The sequence below is a fragment of the Oncorhynchus masou genome, chromosome 29 (genome assembly GCF_036934945.1).
Source record: "Oncorhynchus masou masou isolate Uvic2021 chromosome 29, UVic_Omas_1.1, whole genome shotgun sequence".
Lineage (NCBI taxonomy): Eukaryota > Metazoa > Chordata > Actinopteri > Salmoniformes > Salmonidae > Oncorhynchus > Oncorhynchus masou.
In genome coordinates, this window is record NC_088240.1 from 91,111,177 (window position 1) to 91,130,839 (window position 19,663).

At 53.0% G+C, this 19,663-nt stretch overlaps 1 protein-coding gene across 1 annotated transcript in view; it reads right to left on the bottom strand.

Annotated features, from left to right (window-relative positions):
- Nucleotides 1–5,274: 5,274 nt before the first annotated feature.
- The window catches only part of mtcl3a (MTCL family member 3a), a 49,485-nt gene continuing 35,096 nt past the window's right edge, over nt 5,275–19,663 (bottom strand). Inside the window, exons 6-7 of the mRNA XM_064946859.1 lie at nt 16,503–19,587; nt 5,275–6,633 (exon numbers count right to left, since the gene is read on the bottom strand). Coding sequence (XP_064802931.1) covers nt 6,403–6,633; nt 16,503–19,587 — 3,316 coding nt within the window. The 3' untranslated portion in view covers nt 5,275–6,402. The remainder of the gene's footprint in view (nt 6,634–16,502; nt 19,588–19,663) is intronic.

Sequence of the window (19,663 nt, forward strand, 5' to 3'; positions counted from 1 at the left end):
ACCCCAGTCATTCCAGACTCTGCCCTATCCCAGTCGTTCCAGACTCTGGGACTCTGCCCTATCCCAGTCGTTCCAGACTCTAGGACTCTGCCCTATCCCGGTCATTAAAAACTCTAGGACTCTGCCCTACCCCAGTCATTCCAGACTCTAGGACTCTGCCCTATCCCGGTCATTACAAACTCTAGGACTCTGCCCTACCCCAGTCATTCCAGACTCTGGGACTCTGCCCTACCCCAGTCGTTCCAGACTCTGGGACTCTGCCCTACCCCAGTCGTTCCAGACTCTGGGACTCTGCCCTATCCCAGTCGTTCCAGACTCTGGGACTCTGCCCTATCCCAGTCGTTCCAGACTCTAGGACTCTGCCCTATCCCGGTCATTAAAAACTCTAGGACTCTGCCCTACCCCAGTCATTCCAGACTCTAGGACTCTGCCCTACCCCAGTCATTCCAGACTCTAGGACTCTGCCCTATCCCGGTCATTACAAACTCTAGGACTCTGCCCTATCCCAGTCGTTCCAGACTCTGGGACTCTGCCCTACCCCAGTCGTTCCAGACTCTAGGACTCTGCCCTACCCCAGTCGTTCCAGACTCTGCCCTACCCCAGTCGTTCCAGACTCTGGGACTCTGCCCTACCCCAGTCGTTCCAGACTCTAGGACTCTGCCCTACCCCAGTCGTTACAGACTCTAGGACTCTGCCCTACCCCAGTCGTTCCAGACTCTAGGACTCTGCCCTACCCCAGTCATTCCAGACTCTGCTCTACCTCTTACTGTACGGTACAGGAAGTCACCAGGGTCAACAACCACCTGGATACTGAGTGACAGGACAGCCTTGTGGTCTCCTCAGGCAGGCAGTGGCAATTTAGTTCAGCCAATTGGCATGGAGTGAGTGATGACACCACGTCGTCTGCTTGTCTGATAGGTCAGTTCTATACATATTGTATATACAGCACATCTCCATATATGGACGTGAATAATAAACCAAGCCTCTTGATCAAAGAGGGACAGGTTGAATGGGTTTAGGCTTGATCATCTATCCCGCTGAAGAGGATGTTACCATGCAGTTTCCGTTAGATAATGGAGTCCGTCTGAAATTACAGTCAGGCTAATGGAGAGAGGAGCGCGTGGCTCTGAGAGAGAGAGAAACACAGAGAGAGAGGGAGGGAGGGAGGGAGGAGCGCGTGGCTCTGAGAGAGAGAGAAACACAGAGAGAGAGAGGGAGGGAGGGAGGGAGGGAGGAGCGTGTGGCTCTGAGAGAGAGAGAAACACAGAGAGAGAGAGAGGGAGGGAGGGAGGGAGGGAGGGAGGGAGGGAGGGAGGAGCGCGTGGCTCTGAGAGAGAGAGAGAGAAACACAGAGAGAGAGGGAGGGAGGGAGGGAGGGAGGGAGGGGACAGGCCACTAAGTGATGCATCACCAGGTTGATACTCAGCTGTCTGCTGCAACACAGGAAGTCTGGGAATGTGCTGGAGTCAGCATGGTACTAAAACCTTCCTGAGATAAGACCCACACACACACACACACACACACACACACACACACACACACACTTTCAGGGCAGGATGGACGGTAGGTTGGCAGATGCCACAGCCCTCAGTGGAACCCAAACCGCTGGGGCCTTGGGACTCCTAGAGAGAAGGGTCAGAGGTCAGGGTTTGGATGTCAGGGGTCGGAGGGCGGTGGGCGGTGGGACACACACACACACACGCTCGGGAACTTGTGGAGAGGACCTGTGGACCAGAGAACAGCTGTTTGAGTGGAAGAGAGTGCACTAAACACCATAAAGATGCTGTCACAGCTGCTACAGTACAAGGTGTGTGTCTGCTCTTTGTGTGTGTGTGTGTGTGTGTGTGTGTGTGTGTGTGTGTGTGTGTGTGTGTGTGTGTGTGTGTGTGTCCGCTCTGTGAGATTAGGAGACTGACTGTTGTATGACAGGTAGTCTATGGAGCGAAGTGTACCTGCCCTGCCATCTCTCTACCATGTCTATCTATATGTGACTGTCACTATGCAGAATGAAGATAGACAGCGCATGTCTGTCTGTCTGGTGGAGCTCTCCCCTGGGCCCATGTCTGTCTGCCTGGTGGAGCTCTCCCCTGGGCCCATGTCTGTCTGCCTGGTGGAGCTCTCCCCTGGGCCCATGTCTGTCTGCCTGGTGGAGCGCTCCCCTGGGCCCATGTCTGTCTGCCTGGTGGAGCTCTCCCCTGGGCCCATGTCTGTCTGCCTGGTGGAGCTCTCCACTGGGCCCCATGTCTGTCTGTCTGTCTGGTGGAGCTCTCCCCTGGGCCCATGTCTGTCTGCCTGGTGGAGCTCTCCACTGGGCCCCATGTCAGTCTGCCTGGTGGAGCTCTCCCCTGGGCCCATGTCTGTCTGGTGGAGCTCTCCCCTGGGCCCATGTCTGTCTGCCTGGTGGAGCTCTCCCCTGGGCCCATGTCTGTCTGCCTGGTGGAGCTCTCCCCTGGGCCCATGTCTGTCTGCCTGATGGAGCTCTCCCCTGGGCCCATGTCTGTCTGTCTGCCTGGTGGAGCTCTCCCCTGGGCCCATGTCTGTCTGTCTGGTGGAGCTCTCCCCGGGCCCATGTCTGTCTGCCTGGTGGAGCTCTCCCCTGGGCCCATGTCTGTCTGCCTGGTGGAGCTCTCCACTGGGCCCCATGTCTGTCTGCCTGGTGGAGCTCTCTCCTGGGCCCATGTCTGTCTGCCTGGTGGAGCTCTCCCCTGGGCCCATGTCTGTCTGTCTGGTGGAGCTCTCCCTGGGCCCATGTCTGTCTGCCTGGTGGAGCTCTCCCCTGGGCCCATGTCTGTCTGTCTGGTGGAGCTCTCCCTGGGCCCATGTCTGTCTGCCTGGTGGAGCTCTCCCCTGGGCCCATGTCTGTCTGTCTGGTGGAGCTCTCCCTGGGCCCATGTCTGTCTGTCTGGTGGAGCTCTCCCTGGGCCCATGTCTGTCTGCCTGGTGGAGCTCTCCCCTGGGCCCATGTCTGTCTGCCTGGTGGAGCTCTCCCCTGGGCCCATGTCTGTCTGCCTGGTGGAGCTCTCCCCTGGGCCCATGTCTGTCTGCCTGGTGGAGCTCTCCCCTGGGCCCATGTCTGTCTGCCTGGTGGAGCTCTCCCCTGGGCCCATGTCTGTCTGCCTGGTGGAGCTCTCCCCTGGGCCCATGTCTGTCTGCCTGGAGGAGCTCTCCCCTGGGCCCATGTCTGTCTGCCTGGTGGAGCTCTCCCCTGGGACCATGTCTGTCTGCCTGGTGGAGCTCTCCCCTTCTATCACCAGATCCAGGAACCCATCCCAGGGAAGGAGAGGTCAGGACTGGGCTTCTATCACCAGACCCAGAAACCCATCCCAGGGAAGGAGAGGTCAGGACTGGGCTTCTATCACCAGACCCAGAAACCCATCCCAGGGAAGGAGAGGTCAGGACTGGGCTTCTATCACCAGACCCAGAAACCCATCCCAGGGAAGGAGAGGTCAGGACTGGGCTTCTATCACCAGACCCAGAAACCCATCCCAGGGAAGGAGAGGTCAGGACTGGGCTTCTATCACCAGACCCAGACCCAGGAACCCATCCCAGGGAAGGAGAGGTCAGGACTGGGCTTCTATCACCAGACCCAGGAACCCATCCCAGGGAAGGAGAGGTCAGGACTGGGCTTCTATCACCAGACCCAGACACTGGAACCCATCCCAGGGAAGGAGAGGTCAGGACTGGGCTTCTATCACCAGACCCAGACACTGGAACACATCCCAGGGAAGGAGAGGTCAGGACTGGGCTTCTATCACCAGACCCAGGAACCCATCCCAGGGAAGGAGAGGTCAGGACTGGGCTTCTATCACCAGACACTGGAACCCATCCCAGGGAAGGAGAGGTCAGGACTGGGCTTCTATCACCAGACCCAGACCCAGGAACCCATCCCAGGGAAGGAGAGGTCAGGACTGGGCTTCTATCACCAGACCCAGGAACCCATCCCAGGGAAGGAGAGGTCAGGACTGGGCTTCTATCACCAGACCCAGGAACCCATCCCAGGGAAGGAGAGGTCAGGACTGGGCTTCTATCACCAGACCCAGACACTGGAACCCATCCCAGGGAAGGAGAGGTCAGGACTGGGCTTCTATCACCAGACCCAGGAACCCATCCCAGGGAAGGAGAGGTCAGGACTGGGCTTCTATCACCAGACCCAGGAACCCACCCCAGGGAAGGAGAGGTCAGGACTGGGCTTCTATCACCAGACCCAGGAACCCATCCCAGGGAAGGAGAGGTCAGGACTGGGCTTCTATCACCAGATCCAGGAACCCATCCCAGGGAAGGAGAGGTCAGGACTGGGCTTCTATCACCAGACCCAGGAACCCATCCCAGGGAAGGAGAGGTCAGGACTGGGCTTCTATCACCAGACCCAGACACCCATCCCAGGGAAGGAGAGGTCAGGACTGGGCTTCTATCACCAGACCCAGATCCAGAAACCCATCCCAGGGAAGGAGAGGTCAGGACTGGGCTTCTATCACCAGACCCAGTGGAGGGGTAGGATTTCAGGCACCGAGACATCGTGGCTAAACGCATGCTATTTCTATCAGCGCAGGGTGCCACGTTTAGACAGCCAGGGCTCAGCTGTCTGTCCACCACCTGGGTTCAAATACTATTTGAAATCATTTCATTCAGCTTGCCTGGCTTAACGGACCGATAGGAAAAGGTGCCAAAACGATGAACCCCACACAGCTGGCACTCTGGGAAGGCTAGAGAAAACACTCTAAAGGTATTTGAAAGATTTGAAGTAGTATTTGAACCCAGGTCTGGTGTCCCCCCCCCCCCCCCCCCCAGGGAGCCGGGTCTCGCCCGACAGCCGACTGGCTGGCTGCCGTCGATACTACAACTTCCTGGGACATATAGATGCTGTAGATGTACATGTACAGGCTGATAGACTGGTTGTAGGAGGAGGGAGGGAGGGAGGGAGGGAGGTAGGAAGGGAGGGAATAGGGAATCTCGGGCTGCGTGAAAACAACCCCCCCCCCTCTTCAGAATGATGGATCAGCCGGCAACTGTGGGATAGTTGTCATCGCCATGGTAATCGCTCAAACAGGAAGGAAGCAGATGATTGGGTGGGTGTCCAAGTGGATCAAATCAAATCAATATTGGTCACATGTTTATCAGATGTTATGGTGGGTGGAGAGAAATGTTTATGTTCCCAGCTCCAACAACTAGGTAGTCTAAATACCTGACCATACAAAACACGCAAACCCCCCCAAAAAATTTTTAAAATACACATTATTATTATACTATAAATTGTAATCCAGACGTATTAAGAAGTAGACAGTAAATATGTAGCTACATTTATTACACAAATTAAAAACAGCAAAGGCATCACGTTCATGATATAGACCACGTGTCACGAGGTCACCACCACATCGATTCAACAGACTGTCGTACCAGTCCATAGGGCCTGATAGGTAACCATCGGTTACAGAGACCACCAGTAGAAAGGGTTTGTTGTCCATTTCATCATGTTAAAAATCAAATTAAAAAACATATTTAAAAAAAAAGGGGTCATTCTGCTATTAGTAAAGTGTTTTTTTTTGTATGAACTGCAGATTGCCCCTTTAAGCAGCCCCCCCCCCCTCCCCAACAAACAGGAAGCGCTAACACACAAGGAGCTTGTCAGCTATCCTGCCCGACAACAGCCTGCGATGTCCAATCAAATAAAAGCATAGAAACTCGTCAGTCCTTTTTTTTTTTTTTTTTTTGAAGAGAAGTTCTAGACGACACCTTTGGTAAATATGAAGAAACAGGCCCGTTTTATGGAATCCAAGAATAACAAACATTTATTCTGTAATACTGTAATTATTATGCAACATGTCAAGTTAAAAAGAGTACGTGAAATGAATGGCGTTGAATATATTAGCCTCCTAAATGGCTCCCTATTCCCTATTTAGTGCACTACTTTTGACCAAAAAGCACCCCATGGCACTATGGGCTCTGGTCTAAAATAGTGCGCACTATATAGGGAATAGGGTGCCATTTGGGATACACTTTAAGCCACAGAGGTACAGTCAGCATTGGGGATCCTGGAGTTGCTATAGTAGAATACATGAAACGTCTCCTCCACTAGTCGGTGAGATTACATTCTGAAGATGATCGGTGAACGAACTCGACGTTGGTCCACAGCTGAAGCTCTTGGATCGTCTGGTTGGTTATAGAAAAGTAACAGTCTTGGTACGTATAGAGGTGATGGAGGAAAAGGCAGGTTTGAGTCGGGTTCTGTCTCAGTTCATCATCACGTTCTTCACAACCATATTGGAGGAGGAGAAGGTCCCCCCCACCCGACTCGGACCTTCGATGTGAAGGAATCAAGGAAGGATGAATTGAGAAAAGAAATGTCAGAGTACGTATAGTAACGAAAGGCATCTTATTGGTTCAGACACAGGGTCAGCTAAGGGGTCAGATGATGACTGTCTCCGTGTGATAGGCTGAGTAGGAGAATGAGGTGTGTTTATGGGCGGAGCCGGAAGAGGGCTGGTTTATAGGGGTGGAGGAGGAGGAGGAGGTGGAGGAGGAAGAGGTGGAGGGGGAACAACTAGCCCAGCGTGACGGGGGACGGCGGTTGGCTGGACAGGCCGGACGAGAGAAATTCTTCTGGTCTGATGAGGAGCTGGAAGATACTTTACACTCCTGAGGGAAGGGAGAAAGAGAGAGAGAGAGAGACAGAGAGAGAGAGACAGAGAGAGAGAGACGGAGAGAGAGACAGCGAGAGAGAGACAGCGAGAGAGAGACAGCGAGAGAGGGAGAGAGAGGGGGAGAGAGAGAGAGAGAGGGAGAGAGAGAGAGAGAGGGAGAGAGAGACAGAGAGAGAGGGAGAGAGAGACAGAGAGAGAGACAGAGAGAGAGAGACAGAGAGAGAGAGAGAGAGAGACAGAGAGAGAGAGTGAGAGAGAGACAGAAGGGGAGAGACAAAAAGAGAGAGAGAGAGGGGAGAGCATGAGAGAGAGGGAGAAACAGAGAGAGAGAGAGAGGGAGAGACAGAGTGAGAGGGAGTGATAGAGAGCGAGAGGGGGGGAGAGAGAGAGATATATGGAGAGAAAGAGAGAGGGGGGAAGAGAATGAGAGAGAGGGGGAGAGAGAGAGAGGGGGAGAAAGAGAGAGGGGGGGAGAGCATGAGAGAGAGAGAGAGAGAGAGAGAGAGAGAGAGAGAGAATTAACAAACAGCAGGAACATTTCTACATTTCTCCAGGTCATCTGCAGCCCTCGGCCATCGACTCCGTTTCACTTCAGAACAACATTTGAGTTGGAATACTTTCCATATGACCTCCGACCTTCGTCCTCTGTAGCCCCCTTGAGCACCTAACTCTACTTCTTGGCTACTGTCAGTCTGTTGCATAGAGACAGGATACTGAGAAAGTGATACTTTAAAAAGATTAAATAATAATGATGTAACCTTTATATATCTAGGGCAAGTCAGTTTAACAATTAAATGTTTATTTACAATGACGGCCTACACCGGGGCAAAACCTGGACGACGCTGGGCCAATCGTGCTCCGCCCTACGGGACTCCCAATCACGGCCGGTTGTGATACAGCCTGGAATTCGAACCAGGGTCTGTAGTGATTCCTCTAACACTGAGATGCAGTGCCTTAGACCACTGAACCAGGGTCTGTAGTGACTCCTCTAACACTGAGATGCAGTGTCTCAGCCCACTGAACCAGGGTCTGTAGTGACACCTCTACCACTGAGATGCAGTGTCTCAGACCACTGAACCAGGGTCTGTAGTGACCCCTCTACCACTGAGATGCAGTGCCTTAGACCGCTGAACCAGGGTCTGTAGTGACGCCTCTACCACTGAGATACAGTGCCTTAGACCACTGAACCAGGGTCTGTAGTGACGCCTCTACCACTGAGATACAGTGCCTTAGACCGCTGAACCACTCCGGGAGCCCAGCATTTAATGCAAGGTGTCTTTCTGAAAGACATTTTCCCAGATGTCCTCTGGGAAATCACATACAGTACCTGGTAAACACTGCAGATGAAGCGTAAACTGCCTTTAAAAGTCTGTTATAGTGCGCTGCTCTACAGTCGCCCCCCTGACCTTAGAGAGACGTTTTATTTCTCTATTTGGTCTGGTCAGGGTGTGATGTGAGGGGGGGGAGGCATTCTATGTTTCTTTATTGCTATATTTTGGCCGGGTGTGGTTCTCAATCAGGGACAGCTGTCTATCGTTGTCTCTGATTGGGAATCATACTTAGGTGTAACGGTATAATTTTAAACCGTCCCTTCGCCCATACCCGGGCGCGAACCAGGGACCCTCTGCACACATCAACAACAGTCACCCATGAAGCATCGTTACCCATCGCTCCACAAAAGCCGCGGCCGTTGCAGACCAAGGGGAACCACTACTTCAAGGTCTCAGAGCAAGTGACGTCACCGATTGAAACGCTATTTAGCGCGCAACGCTAACGAAGCTTGCCGTTTCACATCCGTCACATTGGCAGCCTGTTTTCCACCTCCTTCGGTAGCTAACGTTGTTGGAGGCATCATATCCCTGGAAGCTTCACGGTTCTTGTTTTGTTGGTGACATTTTAAATAAACAAAGGGAAATGTCCGCTCACCCACGCTGCACTTTGGTCAACTTCTTCCCACGGCCGTGACAACTATATTGCACCTTGTATTAAATCCCGGGCCGAAAATAGTTCACCTTTTAGTGCAAGGGGGGCTAAATCAGGGTCACAGAGAGAGTTTCTCGGTTGTCTTAAAACCCACAGCTCTCTCATCATATAGCAGGCAGCAATGTAGTGGTCTGCCAACCCACAGCTCTCTCATCATATAGCAGGCAGCAATGTAGTGGTCTGCCAACCCACAGCTCTCTCATCATATAGCAGGCAGCAATGTAGTGGTCTGCCAACCCACAGCTCTCTCATCATATAGCAGACAGCAATGTAGTGGTCTGCCAACCCACAGCTCTCTCATCATATAGCAGGCAGCAATGTAGTGGTCTGCCAACCCACAGCTCTCTCATCATATAGCAGGCAGCAATGTAGTGGTCTGCCAACCCACAGCTCTCTCATCATATAGCAGGCAGCAATGTAGTGGTCTGCCAACCCACAGCTCTCTCATCATATAGCAGGCAGCAATGTAGTGGTCTGCCAACCCACAGCTCTCTCATCATATAGCAGGCAGCAATGTAGTGGTCTGCCAACCCACAGCTCCCTCATCATATAGCAGACAGCAATGTAGTGGTCTGCCAACCCACAGCTCTCTCATCATATAGCAGGCAGCAATGTAGTGGTCTGCCAACCCACAGCTCTCTCATCATATAGCAGGCAGCAATGTAGTGGTCTGCCAACCCACAGCAATGTAGTGGTCTACCAACCCACAGCTCTCTCATCATATAGCAGGCAGCAATGTAGTGGTCTGCCAACCCACAGCAATGTAGTGGTCTACCAACCCACAGCTCTCTCATCATATAGCAGGCAGCAATGTAGTGGTCTGCCAACCCACAGCAATGTAGTGGTCTACCAACCCACAGCTCTCTCATCATATAGCAGACAGCAATGTAGTGGTCTACCAACCCACAGCTCTCTCATCATATAGCAGACAGCAATGTAGTGGTCTGCCAACCCACAGCTCTCTCATCATATAGCAGACAGCAATGTAGTGGTCTGCCAACCCACAGCTCTCTCATCATATAGCAGACAGCAATGTAGTGGTCTGCCAACCCACAGCTCTCTCATCATATAGCAGGCAGCAATGTAGTGGTCTGCCAACCCAAAGCTCTCTCATCATATAGCACGCAGCAATGTAGTGGTCTGCCAACCCACAGCAATGTAGTGGTCTGCCAACCCACAGCTCTCTCATCATATAGCAGGCAGCAATGTCGTTTATACATTCCAGAAGACTCAAACAACTGTTTGACATAGAAACACCAGATTTTCATCAAGTTAAAAAAAAAAATGTTTATGAAATTATGAAAGATATGAATAACATTCCACCCATGAAGCTTTTGGTCATTGACTGCAGGACAGCGCCTCATATAGACCCAAAGCTAATCTGTCCTCGATCAAGATGACATGAGCAAATATTCCAGTCAGAGCGATGACCATCTCATTCTGATATTCTAGTTCCACTGCATTCTCTCTCTCTCTCTCTCTCTCTCTCTCTCTCTCTCTCTCTCTCTCTCTCTCTCTCTCTCTCTCTCTCTCTCTCTCTCTCTCTCTCTCTCTCTCTCTCTCTCTCTCTCTCTCTCTCTCTCTCTCCACTACATTCTCTCTCTCTCTCTGATGGCCATCTCATTCTGAGATTCTAGCTCCACTACATTCTCTCTCAATTTCAATTCAATTCAATTCAAGGGGCTTTATTGGCATGGGAAACATGTGTTAACATTGCCAAAGCAAGTAAGGTAAACAATAAAAATTAACAGTAGACATCACACATAACAGTAGACATCTCTCTCTCTCTCTCTGATGACCATCTCATTCGGAGATTCTAGTTCCACTACATTCTCTCTCTCTCTCTGATGACCATCTCATTCAGAGATTCTAGTTCCACTACATTCTCTCTCTCTCTCTCTGATGACCATCTCATTCTGAGCTTCTAGCTCCACTACATTCTCTCTCTCTCTCTCTGATGACCATCTCATTCTGAGCTTCTAGCTCCACTACATTCTCTCTCTCTCTCTCTGATGGCCATCTCATTCTGAGCTTCTAGTTCCACTGCATTCTCTCTCTCTCTCTCTCTCTCTCTCTCTCTCTCTCTCTCTCTCTCTCACTACATTCTCTCTCTCTCTCTGATGACCGTCTCATTCTGAGATTCTAGTTCCACTACATTCTCTCTCTCTCTCTCTGATGGCCATCTCATTCAGAGATTCTAGTTCCACTACATTCTCTCTCTCTCTCTGATGACCATCTCATTCTGAGATTCTAGTTCCACTACATTCTCTCTCTCTCTCTCTGATGGCCATCTCATTCAGAGATTCTAGTTCCACTACATTCTCTCTCTCTCTCTCTGATGACCATCTCAGTCTGAGCTTCTAGCTCCACTACATTCTCTCTCTCTCTCTGATGGCCATCTCATTCTGAGATTCTAGTTCCACTGCATTCTCTCTCTCTCTCTCTCTGATGGCCATCTCATTCGGAGCTTCTAGTTCCACTACATTCTCCCTCTCTCTGATGGCCATCTCATTCTGAGCTTCTAGCTCCACTACATTCTCTCTCTCTCTGATGGCCAATCTAATAGGTCTGCTAATCACTGACTGACTCATGCTTTCAGAAACCTTTGCATTACATTACAGCAGTTTCATCTTAAGGGAGGTTTCATTCCTGTGGTCCGGGGGGGGGGGGTTGAGAGGCAGCTGGCAAGCTGGAGATATTTCTGTAATTACACAACATAGGACCAGAAAACTTTTGCTTCCAACTGAGAGAGAGGGTGAGAGAGAGGGGGAGCAAGAGAGAGGGGGGGGTGAGAGTGAGAGAGAGCGAGGGGGGTGAGAGTGAGAGAGAGCGAGGGGGTGAGAGTGAGAGGGTGAGACCGAGAGAGAGAGAGAGGGGGAGCAAGAGAGAGAGGGGGGTGAGAGTGAGAGAGAGCGAGGGGGGGTGAGAGTGAGAGTGAGGGGGTGAGAGCGAGAGAGAGAGAGAGAGAGGGGGGGTGAGAGTGAGAGAGAGCGAGGGGGGGTGAGAGTGAGAGGGTGAGAGCGAGAGAGAGAGAGAGGGGGAGCAAGAGAGAGAGAGGGGGGGTGAGAGTGAGAGAGAGCGAGGGGGGGTTGAGAGTGAGAGTGAGGGGGTGAGAGCGAGAGAGAGAGAGAGAGGGGGTGAGAGTGAGAGACTTAAGATGGAACGGTTGTATTTGGAGGTTAGAGTGTCTTCCTGCCAAGTTAACTTCTTGGTTCCTTTGTTACAGGGCTGTTAAAAGTGAAATGGGCCACATTGCAGCTAACCAGGAGGCTTTGGCCTCTGTCCTTCTGCACAGAGCCCAAATAAACACCATTCCCAGCGGTGTTCTCCTCAGACGAGGACAATCAGGAAGGATTTCACAACGGAATGTGTGTGAGGTGCCCTTTTACCTGGAGGGTACAACCGTCAACTAGGACCCATAGGAACTAGGGGACCCTTAACAAGGACCCATAGGAACTAGGGGACCATTAACAAGGACCCATAGGAACTAGGGGACCATTAACCAGGACCCATAGGGACTAGGGGACCATTAACCAGGACCCATAGGAACTAGGGGACCATTAACCAGGACACATAGGGACTAGGGGACCATTAACCAGGACCCATAGGAACTAGGGGACCATTAACAAGGACCCATAGGAACTAGGGGACCATTAACCAGGACCCATAGGGACTAGGGGACCATTAACCAGGACCCATAGGAACTAGGGGACCATTAACCAGGACACATAGGGACTAGGGGACCATTAACCAGGACCCATAGGAACTAGGGGACCATTAACTAGGACCCATAGGAACTAGGGGACCATCAACCAGGACACATAGGAACTAGGGGACCATTAACCAGGACACATAGGGACCATTAACCAGGACACATAGGGACTAGGGGACCATTAACCAGGACCCGTAGGGACCATTAACCAGGACCCATAGGAACTAGGGGACCATTAACCAGGACCCATAGGAACTAGGGGACCATTAACTAGGACCCATAGGAACTAGGGGACCATTAACCAGGACCCATAGGAACTAGGGGACCATTAACCAGGACTCATAGGAACTAGGGGACCATTAACCAGGACCCATAGGGACCATTAACCAGGACCCATAGGAACTAGGGGACCATTAACCAGGACCCATAGGGACCATTAACCAGAACCCATAGGGACCATTAACCAGGACCCATAGGAACTAGGGGACCATTAACCAGGACACATAGGAACTAGGGGACCATTAACCAGGACCCGTAGGGACCATTAACCAGGACCCATAGGAACTAGGGGACCATTAACCAGGACCCATCGGAGCTAGGGGACCATTAACCAGGACACATAGGAACTAGGGGACCATTAACCAGGACACATAGGAACTAGGGGACCATTAACCAGGACCCATAGGAACTAGGGGACCATTAACCAGGACCCATAGGAACTAGGGGACCATTAACCAGGACCCATAGGGACCATTAACCAGGACCCATAGGAACTAGGGGACCATTAACCAGGACCCATAGGGACCATTAACCAGAACCCATAGGGACCATTAACCAGGACCCATAGGAACTAGGGGACCATTAACCAGGACCCATAGGAACTAGGGGACCATTAACAAGGACCCATAGGATCTAGGGGACAATTAACCAGGACCCATAGGAACTAGGGGACCATTAACCAGGACCCAGAGGGACCATTAACCAGGACCCATAGGGACCATTAACCAGGACACATAGGGACTAGGGGACCATTAACCAGGACCCGTAGGGACCATTAACCAGGACCCATAGGGACTAGGGGACCATTAACCAGGACCCATAGGAACTAGGGGACCATCAACCAGGACCCATAGGAACTAGGGGACCATTAACTAGGACCCATAGGAACTGGGGGACCATTAACCAGGACCCATAGGAACTAGGGGACCATTAACTAGGACCCATAGGAACTAGGGGACCATTAACTAGGACCCATAGGAACTAGGGGACCATCAACCAGAACACATAGGAACTAGGGGACCATTAACCAGGACACATAGGGACCATTAACCAGGACACATAGGGACTAGGGGACCATTAACCAGGACCCGTAGGGACCATTAACCAGGACCCATAGGAACTAGGGGACCATTAACCAGGACCCATAGGAACTAGGGGACCATTAACTAGGACCCATAGGAACTAGGGGACCATTAACCAGGACCCATAGGAACTAGGGGACCATTAACCAGGACTCATAGGAACTAGGGGACCATTAACCAGGACCCATAGGGACCATTAACCAGGACCCATAGGAACTAGGGGACCATTAACCAGGACCCATAGGGACCATTAACCAGGACCCATAGGAACTAGGGGACCATTAACCAGGACACATAGGAACTAGGGGACCATTAACCAGGACCCGTAGGGACCATTAACCAGGACCCATAGGAACTAGGGGACCATTAACCAGGACCCATCGGAGCTAGGGGACCATTAACCAGGACACATAGGAACTAGGGGACCATTAACCAGGACACATAGGAACTAGGGGACCATTAACCAGGACACATAGGAACTAGGGGACCATTAACCAGGACCCATAGGGACCATTAACCAGGACCCATAGGAACTAGGGGACCATTAACCAGGACCCATAGGGACTATGGGACCATTAACCAGGACACATAGGGACCAGGGGACCATTAACCAGGACCCATAGGAACTAGGGGACCATTAACCAGGACCCATAGGAACTAGGGGACCATTAACAAGGATCCATAGGAACTAGGGGACCATCAACCAGGACACATAGGAACTAGGGGACCATTAACCAGGACACATAGGGACCATTAACCAGGACACATAGGGACTAGGGGACCATTAACCAGGACCCGTAGGGACCATTAACCAGGACCCATAGGAACTAGGGGACCATTAACCAGGACCCATAGGAACTAGGGGACCATTAACCAGGACCCATAGGAACTAGGGGACCATTAACCAGGACCCATAGGGACCATTAACCAGGACCCATAGGAACTAGGGGACCATTAACCAGGACCCATAGGGACCATTAACCAGAACCCATAGGGACCATTAACCAGGACCCATAGGAACTAGGGGACCATTAACCAGGACACATAGGAACTAGGGGACCATTAACCAGGACCCGTAGGGACCATTAACCAGGACCCATAGGAACTAGGGGACCATTAACCAGGACCCATCGGAGCTAGGGGACCATTAACCAGGACACATAGGAACTAGGGGACCATTAACCAGGACACATAGGAACTAGGGGACCATTAACCAGGACACATAGGAACTAGGGGACCATTAACCAGGACCCATAGGGACCATTAACCAGGACCCATAGGAACTAGGGGACCATTAACCAGGACCCATAGGGACTAGGGGACCATTAACCAAGACACATAGGGACTAGGGGACCATTAACCAGGACCCATAGGAACTAGGGGACCATTAACCAGGACCCATAGGAACTAGGGGACCATTAACAAGGACCCATAGGAACTAGGGGACCATTAACCAGGACCCATAGGGACTAGGGGACCATTAACCAGGACCCGTAGGAACCATTAACCAGGACCCATAGGAACTAGGGGACCATTAACCAGGACACATAGGGACCATTAACCAGGACCCGTAGGGACCATTAACCAGGACCCGTAGGGACCATTAACCAGGACCCATAGGGACTAGGGGACCATTAACCAGGACCCATAGGAACTAGGGGACCATCAACCAGGACCCATAGGAACTAGGGGACCATTAACTAGGACCCATAGGAACTAGGGGACCATTAACCAGGACCCATAGGAACTAGGGGACCATTAACTAGGACCCATAGGAACTAGGGGACCATTAACTAGGACCCATAGGAACTAGGGGACCATCAACCAGGACACATAGGAACTAGGGGACCATTAACCAGGACACATAGGGACCATTAACCAGGACACATAGGGACTAGGGGACCATTAACCAGGACCCATAGGAACTAGGGGACCATTAACCAGGACCTGTAGGGACCATTAACCAGGACCCATAGGAACTAGGGGACCATTAACCAGGACCCATAGGAACTAGGGGACCATTAACTAGGACCCATAGGAACTAGGGGACCATTAACTAGGACCCATAGGAACTAGGGGACCATTAACCAGGACCCATAGGAACTAGGGGACCATTAACCAGGACCCATAGGAACTAGGGGACCATTAACCAGGACCCATAGGGACTAGGGGACCATTAACCAGGACACATAGGGACTAGGGGACCATTAACCAGGACCCATAGGGACTAGGGGGCCATTAACCAGGACCCTTAGGGACTAGGGGACCATTAACTAGGACCCATAGGAACTAGGGGACCATTAACTAGGACCCATAGGGACTAGGGGGCCATTAACCAGGACCCATAGGAACTAGGGGACCATTAACCAGGACCCTTAGGGACTAGGGGACCATTAACTAGGACCCATAGGAACTAGGGGACCATTAACTAGGACCCATAGGGACTAGGGGGCCATTAACCAGGACCCATAGGAACTAGGGGACCATTAACCAGGACACATAGGAACTTGGGGACCATTAATAGAACCCTGGATGGTATTACTGTCAACCAGGACACATAGGGACCATTTTGGGATGCAGATTTTGCCACTTAAATGTGTTAGAGAGCCTGAAGAAATTTGATCAACAAGTCAAACTATTCCACAGAATAAACACAATGGTGTGTGTGTGTGTGTGTGTGTGTGTGTGTGTGTGTGTGTGTGTGTGTGTGTGTGTGTGTGTGTGTGTGTGTGTGTGTGTGTGTGTGTGTGTGTGTGTGTGTGTGTGTGTGTGTGTATTCATGCGTTTGCGTTTTAACGCTGTACCCACCTGCATGGCTAGCCTTGTCTCTCTGGGGGAGCTGGTCAGCTGGCTGTGGTGAGAGTGTGTGTGTGTATTCATGCGTTTGCGTTTTAACGCTGTACCCACCTGCATGGCTAGCCTTGTCTCTCTGGGGGAGCTGGTCAGCTGGCTGTGGTGAGAGTGTGTGTGTGTGTGTGTGTGTGTATTCATGCGTCTGCGTTTTAACGCTGTACCCACCTGCATGGCTAGCCTTGTCTCTCTGGGGGAGCTGGTCAGCTGGCTGTGGTGAGAGTGTGTGTGTGAGGAGTGTCCAGAGGCAGGGCCTGACTGATCCCAGTAATCCTTATCCATCATCTCCTCCAGAAGATCCATGAGTTCCTCTTCCTGGCTGAGGCTGAGACCAGGGTTAGGGCTGGGGCTGGGACCAGGGTTAGGGCTGGGGCTGAGACCAGGGTTAGGGCTGAGACCAGGGTTAGGGCTGGGTCCAGGGTTAGGGCTGGGGCTGGGTCCAGGGTTAGGGCTGGGTCCAGGGTTAGGGCTGGGGCTGGGTCCAGGGTTAGGGCTGGGGCTGGGACCAGGGTTAGGGCTGGGGCTGAGTCCAGGGTTAGGGCTGGGGCTGAGACCAGGGTTAGGGCTGAGACCAGGGTTAGGGCTGGGTCCAGGGTTAGGGCTGGGGCTGGGTCCAGGGTTAGGGCTGGGGCTGAGACCAGGGTTAGTGCTGGGTCCAGGGTTAGGGCTGGGGCCAGGGTTAGGGCTGGGGCTGAGTCCAGGGTTAGGGCTGGGGCTGAGACCAGGGTTAGTGCTGGGTCCAGGGTTAGGGCTGGGTCCAGGGTTAGGGCTGGGGCTGGGTCCAGGGTTAGGGCTGGGTCCAGGGTTAGGGCTGGGGCTGGGTCCAGGGTTAGGGCTGGGGCTGGGTCCAGAGTTAGGGCTGGGGCTGAGTCCAGGGTTAGGGCTGGGTCCAGGGTTAGGGCTGGGGCTGAGACCAGGGTTAGGGCTGGGTCCAGGGTTAGGGCTGGGTCCAGGGTTAGGGCTGGACTCAGTGGGTTGGGTATGGTTCTGGTACCGCTGGCTCCAGGCAGTGTTCTCGTAGCTCTTTAGGATCTTCTCCACAGCTCCGTAATTAGACCTGGAGTCAGACGGACGTAATGCAGCCAGGGTCAGGGGCTTCCAGGGCTGGTCGCTCATTACACCACGGAGTCCTGACCCCCCAGGCACACGGAGTCCTGACCCCCCAGGCACACGGAGTCCTGACCCAACAGATCCAGCTTTAAGGATGTCCTGCGTTGTGGTTGAGCGACACCCAGGTTGCCCAACCTGCCTCGGCCTGAGGTTTGTAGGAGGCTGGGGAGCTGGGCATGACTTAACGGAATGAGGCCTCGCTCCTTGGGCCTTGATGTCCCTCTTAGGACTGGCACTCACCTCTGGTCCTGGAGCCGTGCGTGTAGTCTGGGCAGGCTGCTTGTATTCACTAGAGATGGACCTGTGCAGTGTGGGCTTAGATAGGCTGTTGGGGGGTCCAGCTTTGTGTTTGACCACAGGGCAACGTGTTGCCGGGTTAGAAGGCATGTTCCTCAACGCAACTTCTGGGCGTTGGGGTGAAAGGTCAGAGGTGACAGGGGGTTCAAAGGTCCTGACGGTGACCCCTGGATGAGGGTCAGATGGGGACAGGGCCTGGCTCAGTTTGATCCCGGAACTCAGCTTCTGAGCTGTGATGTCACAGATCACCTCCTTCTGTCTGACCTCTGTGGCGTGCCGCGGCGGGAGGTCAAAGTTCGTCTCCCTGGTGACCCTGCGTGTGACCTCGCCACATACCGTCGTACCGTCTGGTATGCCCCCTTTAGAGACACCCGCTGATGTAAAACTGTCCTCTACCTCATCGTCCTCCGTCCCTCGACCCATCTCAGCCTGGAAGAGAGTTCTGTTAAACTCAGCAGTGGCCTGTTCCAGCATCATATTCCTACTGTGGCCTGGAGGGTTGGAGCATGGAGGGTTGGAGCCTGGAGGGTTGGAGCCTGGAGGGTTGGAGTCTGGAGGGTTGGAGCCTGGAGGGTTGGAGTCTGGAGGGTTGGAGCCTGGAGGGTTGGAGTCTGGAGGGTTGGAGCATGGAGGGTTGGAGCCTGGAGGGTTGGAGTCTGGAGGGTTGGAGTCTGGAGCGTTGGAGCCTGGAGGGTTGGAGCCTGGAGGGTTGGAGCCTGGAGGGTTGGAGCCTGGAGGGTTGGAGCCTGGAGGGGGTAACTCTAAGGTAAGGTCAAGACAGATGTGCGAAACTGCTAGGTCTTTGTTTCCAGGTTGTATATGACTCTCTCTCTCAGGGCTTCTAGGACTTTGAGGTTTCTCAACGGGCCTGTAGTCGTGGATCAAGTCCTTCCCAGCAGCACTCACTATGTTGACTTCAGACAGGCTCTTCTGGACAGGCACGTAGGTGGACGACTTGCCGCTGCCGAAGGACCAGCGGTTGTGGCAACAGCCCGCGTTGCAATGGGAGTTAACGGGAACAGCGCAGGTGGTAAACCCCGCCTCCGTCAGAACTTTCCCCTCGTTCTCCTGCAGCATCGCCTCGAACTTCCTCACTATCGACGGGCTGCTGCTGCACTTCCTGTCTAACAGGAGACAGGGGCTGTGGCACTTCCTGCCCGAGCCACTGAGGGATTCTGGGACGTGTAGTTGTAGTTCAGGGGAGGGGCTGGCGAGGTACCATGATGTTGTCCGAGGAGGGATAGGAGGAGGAACCAGCAGAGGGGGGAGTGGAGGTGCTTCTCTCTCCCTGTCAGAGGGCTTGGATGTGGGGTCCTTGAGGTGACTGGGGCCCCTGGTGGGATCCTTGAGGTGACTGGGGCCCCTGTCGGGGTTCTTAAGGTGACTGGGGCCCCTGGTGGGATCCTTGAGGTGACTGGGGCCCCTGGCGGGGTCCTTGAGGTGACTGGGGCCCCTGGTGGGCTCCTTGAGGACACTGGGGCCCCTGGCGGGGTCCTTCCTGATGGACAGCCAGTTCTCCTCTTCCAGGGCCCTGAGGTCAGCTACCAGCTGAGTCAGATTGAAGGCAGGGTCCTCCATTCTCTCTCTGGTCGTAACATGATCCACCTCGGAGAAATACGAGGACTCGGTTCGACCCCTTAAGGCAGAGGGAATCAAAACACAGAGAGAAAGCAAAAGGTCATTACATTACTAAAATACAGCGAGCATCTAAG